Here is an 8,082-nt window from a genome sequence, read left to right on the forward strand (position 1 = left end):
TGGTTATTGAATATATTTATTTATATTTATTTCAAAAGATACGAAAAAGTCAAATCTGTAAATTAAAATATACACCCGGAAGTACATACTAGAACCCGGTAGTAGCCACCTGGTTGACAAATTTAAAACATGGTAGCCTCCGTAATGTGTCACGCCGGTAGGATAGCTGTGTCTTTTTCAAGCCAAGTTTAGTTTTTATGAATGAATTGTAACGTTTTTGTATTAGGAGTAGCTTTGGGTGACTTTTTACATAAATGTCGGCGTCGCTGGTTTTCAACGTGACAAAGGTCAGACCGCTCTTTTCTCAGTGCAGGGCGCTGTCCACCGACACACCGATACCAGGGAATGGATCTCAAGGTGTCCCCACCGAAACACCGATACCAGGGAATGGATCTCACGGTATCCCTACTGACACACCGATACCAGGGAATGGATCTCAAAGTGTCCCCACCGACACACCCGTCCAGCCTGAGCCCAAGAGACCCTGGAAGGACCCCAGCGGCTGCTCCGTGTTCCTCTTCCCGGGCCAGGGCAGCCAGTTTGTGGGCATGGGACGCGGAATGTTGAGGTACCCCAATGTTGGAGAAATGTTCAAAGTGGCCCAGAAGATCCTCGGCTACGATCTTCTGTCCCTCTGCCTGGAGGGACCCGAGGAGGAACTGATGAAGACGGTTCACTGTCAGCCGGCTGTGTTTGTCACGTCCCTGGCTGCTGTGGAGAGGCTGAGCCAGGAAAACCCCAAAGTAAGACATTTTAGCGTTCATGTTTGCAGTGCATACATATTTTAAATATGAACAGAGGTGGGTAGAGTAGCCAGAAATTGTACTCAAGTAAGAGTACTGTTACTTTAGAGATTTATTACTCAAGTAAAAGTAAGGAGTAGTCACCCAAATATTTACTTGAGTAAAAGTAAAAAGTATGTTGTGAAAAAACTACTCAAGTACTGAGTAACTGATGAGTAACATACACACTCATATCATATATATATATATATATATATATATATACATATATACACATACATACATACATATACATTGATATATACAGTATATAATTTATATGTATTTATTTTGCTGTTTTTGTTTACATGTTAAAGGTGTTTTAATGAATATACATGCATGTTTAACATATAGATTCCTTTCTTTCATGAAGACTAGAATATAAGTTGCTGTATTACCTGATTCTGATGACTTGCGTTGATTGTAATCAGACAGTAGTGATGATAACGTCCACGTTTTCAAATGGAGGAGAAGAAAAGTTCCTCCTTTCTGTCTAATACCACATGAAAGTGGTGGGTTTTTGGCATCTTATTTGTCCAGCTTCCATATTCGTTTTTATACACTTTACAAGAAATATATTGGCGTCAAACTCCGTAGCTTGCTAGATTGTTTGCGCTGGCTTTCGGAGACTCTTGTTTTGAAAGCGCAGGCGCGATGGAGCGGCACTTTTATTGTGAAGACAGGAACGTCCTCGTGCGGTTGAAATAAAAAAGTATCTTTTTTCCTTCACACTTTTGATTGATTGATTGGAACTTTTATTATTAGATTGCACAGTACAGTACACATTCCGTACAATTGACCACTAAATGGTAACACCCGAATAAGTTTTTCAACTTGTTTAAGTCAGGTCATGTGACCACCTGGCTCTGTTTGATTGGTCCAACGTCACCAGTGACTGCATCTGATTGGTGGAACGGAGTGAAACGTCACCAGTAAGGCAGGCACTTTGACGGTCTGTCTGACAGACCAAAACAAACAAAGCGTGCATTAACAGATCGATAAAAATTAGTAGCGAGTAGCGAGCTGAATGTAGATAAAAGTAGCGGAGTAAAAGTAGCGTTCCTTCTCTATAAATATACTTAAGTAAAAGTAAAAGTATGTTGCATTAAAACTACTCTTAGAAGTACAATTTATCCCAAAAGTTACTCAAGTAGATGTAACGGAGTAAATGTAGCGCGTTACTACCCACCTCTGAATATGAATCATGGGTCCCAGCCTCGACAGAAGTCCAAATGGAGTGAAGGTTTGTACACTTTAACACAGGGGGGGTCAAACTCATTTTAAATCGGGGGCCACATGGAGAAAAATCTACTCCCAAGTGGGCCGGACTGGTAAAATCACAGCACGATAACTTAAAAATAAAGAAGTGAAGTGAATTACATTTATATAGCGCTTTTCTCTAGTGACTCAAAGCGCTTTACATAGTGAAACCCATTATCTAAGTTACATTTAAACTAGTGTGGGTGGCACTGGGAGCAGGTGGGTAAAGTGTCTTGCCCAAGGACACAACGGCAGTGACTAGGATGGCGGAAGCGGGAATCAAACCTGCAACCCTCAAGTTGCTGGCACGGCCACTCTACCAACCGAGCTATGCCGCCCCAAAGACAACTTCAGATTGTTTTTTTTTGTTTAAAAATAGAACAAGCACATTCTGAAAATGTACAAAATCATAATGTTGTAGGGGTTTTTGGCACGGCGTGGCGCAGTTGGGAGAGTGGCCGTGTCAGCAACCTGAGGGTTCCTGGTTCAATCCCCTTCCCCTGCTTCAACCAACCTAGTCCTTGAACAAGACACTTCACCCTTGCTCCTGGTGGGTCGTGGTTAGCTCCCGCCAGGGCCAGCCCGTGGCATAGGCCGTATAGGCAAATGCTAAGGGCGCCGTCCATTAGGGGGCGCCACGCCAGTGCCACAAATGTTGGAGAAAAAAATAAATAAATAAAGCTGGTACTATTATTTCTAAATACAACAAATAATCCCACGTTAATTAAAATGCAAAGTAAAGCCTATTTAATAGAAATATTATTTGTTACAACATTACGCCCCCCCACCCCCCTCCCCCCGCACGGTGCGCCCCCTCCCTTCCCGTATCATGACTCTTTTTGGACGTCACCACATCAAAAAATCAACACAAGATGTCAAAACGGCCAAAACTGTCAGGTGCCCAGGGAAGAAAAAAGAGAAAAAAAGAGGAGGAGAAACGAGAAAAGACAGAGGTAGCAGGTAGGTAACGTTAGCCTACATGAAATTATTTGTCTGTTACAGAATGTGATAGTAACCTGGCTTTTTAGCATTAAGCTAATGTTACATGATTCGGCAATTGCTAATCAATAAATAGCTAGTTCTGTTTTAACGTCGGGTTAATATTGTGGAGGGGGCTAAATTGTTATGGACAATAATAATGTAACGTTAGGTAATTACAGTACTCCCACCTTACATTCCTCAGGGACATTTGTATTAGATCTTTTAAGCAGGTGTTTTTTGTTTACATTGTTATTGCCTTCTGGTTAGCTAATGTTTGCCCTGCAGGTAATAGTCACTTTTCCACCCCTTTATATATTAGGTATAGTTGTAAGTAAAAAAAAAAAGAAGGTCAAAGACAAAGCTATTCGGTTTCTTGTGAGTATATACACTTCACTGCCGATGTGGGGGGGCGCCACCTAAAATCTTGCCTAGGGCGCCAGATTGGTGAGGGCCGGGCCTGGCTCCCGCCATCAGGTGTGTGAATGGGTGAGTGTTCTGGGCATGACGTTAAAGTGCATCCGGCAGTGGAGGCCACCTCTATGGGGTCTTGGGGCACTAGGAGGTTAACCCCTTTACCTGTTACCCCAGGTGGCCCTTGGCAAAAGCCTAATTCCGTATTTTTCGGACTATAAGTCGCAGTTTTTTTCATAGTTTGGCCGGGGGTGCGACTTATACTCAGGAGCGACTTATGTGTGAAATTATTAACACATTACCGTAAAATATCAAATAATATTATTTAGCTCATTCACGTAAGAGACTAGACGTATAAGATTTCATGGGATTTAGCGATTAGGAGTGACAGATTGTTTGGTAAACGTATAGCATGTTCTATATGTTATAGTTATTTGAATGACTCTTACCATAATATGTTACGTTAACATACCAGGCACGTTCTCAGTTGGTTATTTATGCGTCATATAACGTACACTTATTCAGCCTGTTGTTCACTATTCTTTATTTATTTTAAATTGCCTTTCAAATGTCTATTCTTGGTGTTGGGTTTTATCAAATAAATTTCCCCAAAAAATGCGACTTATACTCCAGTGCGACTTATATATGTTTTTTTCCCCCTTCTTTATTATGCATTTTCGGCCGGTGCGACTTTTACTCCGAAAAATACGGTACCTGACTTCCCCCTAGCCAGGGATACGGTGAAGACCTCAACGGCGGAGCAGGCGGAAGACGGTAGATTTAAGAACTACCACAACGGCTGCGATGGCGGAAGAAGGCTGCAGCAGAAATGGGTCCCCAGTCGTCTTGGACTCCATGCCACTGGACCCTGACCCGATTCTGTCAAGGATCGTGTGGTGACTGTCTGTGCACCAGTCTCCCCACGTAAAACAAAGTCACGCACAGGCATCCTCCATAAAGGGATACACCCCTGCCAGGAGGATCGTCATACTCGTTCGAGTGACCGCCGATGATGATGAATGGGTGAATGTGGAAATAGTGTCAAAGCGCTTTGAGTACCTTGAAGGTAGAAAAGCGCTATACAAGTATAACCCATTTATCATTATTTAATTATGTGATAATGTTCATCAGTCAACTCATTGGTGTTAATTTTCAATCTATCACGATAAAATGTAATAATATCAAAATCAAATTACAGCACCCCCTGCGACCCCGAAAGGGACAAGCAGTAGAAAATGGATGGATGGATGGATGGAAATTACAGGATGTTATTTATGTAGTTTGCTCATTTTCCTCGACTGGTGCACTAACATGTGGTTTATTTTGTTTACATATGTAGCATAATCTACAAAGATACAAAGAATTGCTATTGCGACATCTAGTGCACACATTTAGAACAGCAGTTTCTTTCATTCAAAAATGTTGGTCATTTTTATACTTAGCAAACTCATCCGGCTGGCCGCATAAAACCTGCTTTAACACAATATAAAGTGCCGTACAGTACTGCATATTAAAAACCTATTAAAGGGCTGATGGATCAACTACCTCTTTATTCAAATGCCAAAACAACAACAACAAGCTGCTGTCCTCTGTATGAGCTGTTTTGCCAACACACGCTATCGTGCCCTCATAAATGATCAGAAGTCACAAAAAACCTAACTTTACCAACCATTTTGCTACAATAATATTTTTAACGTTGTTGTTGTTTTCAAAATTCCAGGCCATTGAGACGTGTGTTGCAGCTGCTGGTTTCAGTGTGGGAGAGTTTACCGCGTTGGTCTTCTCCGGGGCTCTGACCTTTGCAGAAGGTAAACGAAGAGGACAATTTCCCATGTTCCCTGAATGTTCCATATTTATCCCTTGTTTGTTTGTGTTTGCAGCGCTGTATGCAGTGAAGGTGCGCGCGGAGGCCATGCAGAGAGCGTCGGAGCTGGTCCCCAGTGGGATGCTGTCAGTGATAGGCAAACCTCAGGCACATTATAAACACGCCTGCCTGCAGGCGAGAGAGCACTGTAAGACTTTAGGCTTGGAGGAGCCTGTCTGTTCCGTGGCTAACTATCTCTTCCCCGACGGCAGGGTCATCGCCGGGCACAAGGAGGTGGGAGCATCTTCACCGAATACTTTGAAATGCATTTTTGGACTAAAAGCTGCTTGTGCTTTCTGTCAGGCACTGGGTTTCCTGCAACAGAACTCCAGGCATCTCCAATTCGCGAGGACGAAAATGCTGCCGGTGAGCGGGGCGTTCCACACCGACCTCATGGCGTCGGCCGCTGAACCCCTCAAAGATGTTCTCAGACAGCTGGAGGTGAGCCGACGAGAAGTAAAACCACTTGTAATGATGCGCTGTACCAGCACAGGGCGCCATTGCTACTTGAATTGTTTGATAATTTTCCTATTTTAATTTCTAGATAGAATCCTTATCTTTTATTGGCCAAAATAAATTTTAATATGAATTATTATTTGTACATATTGTTCATATTTTTGCTTGTTATTTATACATTAATATTTATTTAACTTTTTGGCTAGATTACCTTATTTTTTTTACATTTTGATCATTAAAAACATATGACTACATTTGCTCTATACTATTAATCATTTTCATTTTCATGTTTTGCTTGGCATTTCCTCTGCAAACACCAGAATATTTTCTTTAAGTAAAATGTTGCAGTCTCTTTTACATCATTCATATTTTTGCATGTTATTTTTTTTCATATCATTATTATTTACAGTATTTTACTTGTTGTGCATTTTTTTCTCTCTAAAACCACTAAAATCCTAACAGTACTTCATTTTTTTCATTTTTTTTCATCACAAAAGAATATAATTTAATTTAATTTGCGCTATTACAATTTATTCAATTGCCTTTTTTTTTTGGTTAAGCGTTTCTTCTGTAAAAAACATGAGTTTTTTTAAAGTGTATTTTTAAGTATATCGTTGTGGTTTTGTTTATATTATCAATATGTTTGCATGTTGTTTTTAACCACCAGAATCCCAACAATATTTTTCCTATTACAAAATTTAATTAAATTTATTTTGCTTGACTTTTCCTCTGCAATGTTTTTATTTTTTTATTTTTCTGTCAAATGTTGCAGTTTCTTTAATATTATTTTGTTCTGTATTATTATTGTATTATATTCTGTTCTACTAATCTGGGTCACAATTTACGTGTTATCATTATATGCCCTTTTCACTAAATTGTATTTTATTTATCCATTTTCTCCCGATAATCTGAGTCACAGTCTAGATATTATTATTAGATTTCTTAGTATTAATTTAAATATGTATTTGTAATATTTACTATATTTATTTAAATAGTATTATATAATATTACTTTTATTGATTAGATAATTAATAATATTATTACAATTTATTTGGCTTTTACATTTCTAGGATCCCCTTCTTAAAACACCAGAAGCTCACCATTGCCTTAAATGTTTTATTAAATACAATTTTATTAGATCTCATTTTATTTGTCATTTTAGTGATCCATAAGTTCAGTTTTCTAACTCAGGCCTTTACCTGCAGGTGCGACGTCCGGAGATCAACGTGTACTCCAACGTGGACGGCAAACGCTACATGAGCAACAGGCACGTGCGGCGGCAGCTGGTCAAGCAGCTGGTGTCGCCCGTCAAGTGGGAGCAGTCGCTGCACGAGATGTTTGAGCGGGAGCGGGGTCAAAAGTTCCCGCACACCTACGAGGTGGGACCCGGGCGGCAGCTGGGCGCCACGCTGCTCAAGTGCAACCGCAAGGCCTTCGGCGCGTACACGCATGTGGATGTCGTCGTGGCAGACACAGGTTGTGACTGACATTTATTATAATTTTTTTTTATTGAATAAAGAGACAATTTGAAGTAAGAATTATTTTTTTTATTCATGGCAAACAAGCAAAGAGAAAGTCCAGCTCCCTTTTAACGTAAGAAAAGACTGCAGGCCAGCAACAGTCAGCATATTTTTAATGCTGGTTACGGTTAGCACACACGAAGATGCTGATAATGGCCACTAGAGGACAGTAACTTCCTCTTGACATTTGACAGAATCTTTCAACATTCACTCAATTTTAGTTTTTTTTTTTTTTTGTCAGATAAGATAAAGTAGACCGCAGAGACGAACTAATAAAACTTTTTTTTTTTTTCCCTCAAAGTGACCAAAGTCCTGCTTATGGCCTGTTAGACTCCCCACGCCAACTAAGACGCACTAGAACCGAAAGTGCCGCTGTAAGAAAAGCTCCGTTGGTGCACCAGTGGGACACCTGTGATGGAAAAAATAGCCAAATTTAGAGTGGATAAATGTATAATAGTTCACTGAATCTGTATTGTGATTTACCCAGAACTCCGCGCATCCCCCGGGTGCCATCCGGGTCTTCACTGCCCCGCACAAACCCTGCAGCCCCCCTAGAAATCGATGCAAGTCCCTATGCAGAAACCACAACACTCCTCTGTCACTTGTTCAATTCGCCTCACACTTTAAAAGGCATGTTTACCTGCGCACAGGTGATCCGTTTGAATGCCTGGAACCCTGCTCCCGGTCCAGCTGGTCTCCGATGACGGCCAATTGGCGACCCAACGCCCGCATAGACCTGCTTGGCATCCTGGAGGAGGAAGAACAACACAATCGCATCGAACCTTTGGTGTACAGGAAAGGTAATGCA

General features: G+C 41.0%; 1 protein-coding gene across 1 annotated transcript; it reads left to right on the plus strand.

Moving 5' to 3' along the window:
- Positions 1 to 100: 100 nt before the first annotated feature.
- mcat (malonyl CoA:ACP acyltransferase (mitochondrial)) lies at positions 101 to 7,286 on the plus strand. Its single transcript, XM_061959529.1, has 5 exons — positions 101 to 743; positions 5,155 to 5,242; positions 5,315 to 5,532; positions 5,602 to 5,739; positions 6,960 to 7,286. Exons 1-5 carry the CDS (start codon positions 255 to 257, stop codon positions 7,239 to 7,241), a joined length of 1,215 nt encoding a protein of 404 aa, XP_061815513.1. The 5' UTR covers positions 101 to 254; the 3' UTR covers positions 7,242 to 7,286.
- Positions 7,287 to 8,082: the final 796 nt, after the last annotated feature.

This window comes from Nerophis lumbriciformis, linkage group LG05 (assembly GCF_033978685.3).
Source record: "Nerophis lumbriciformis linkage group LG05, RoL_Nlum_v2.1, whole genome shotgun sequence".
NCBI lineage: Eukaryota > Metazoa > Chordata > Actinopteri > Syngnathiformes > Syngnathidae > Nerophis > Nerophis lumbriciformis.

Excerpts from the sequence above, each read along its gene's own strand:
- mcat (XM_061959529.1), top strand. The coding sequence starts at position 255 with ATGTCGGCGTCGCTGGTTTTCAACGTGACAAAGGTCAGACCGCTCTTT. Across the intron at positions 744-5,154 it reads TGAGCCAGGAAAACCCCAAA|GCCATTGAGACGTGTGTTGC; the intron begins GTAAGACATTTT and ends TCAAAATTCCAG. Across the intron at positions 5,243-5,314 it reads GGCTCTGACCTTTGCAGAAG|CGCTGTATGCAGTGAAGGTG; the intron begins GTAAACGAAGAG and ends TTGTGTTTGCAG.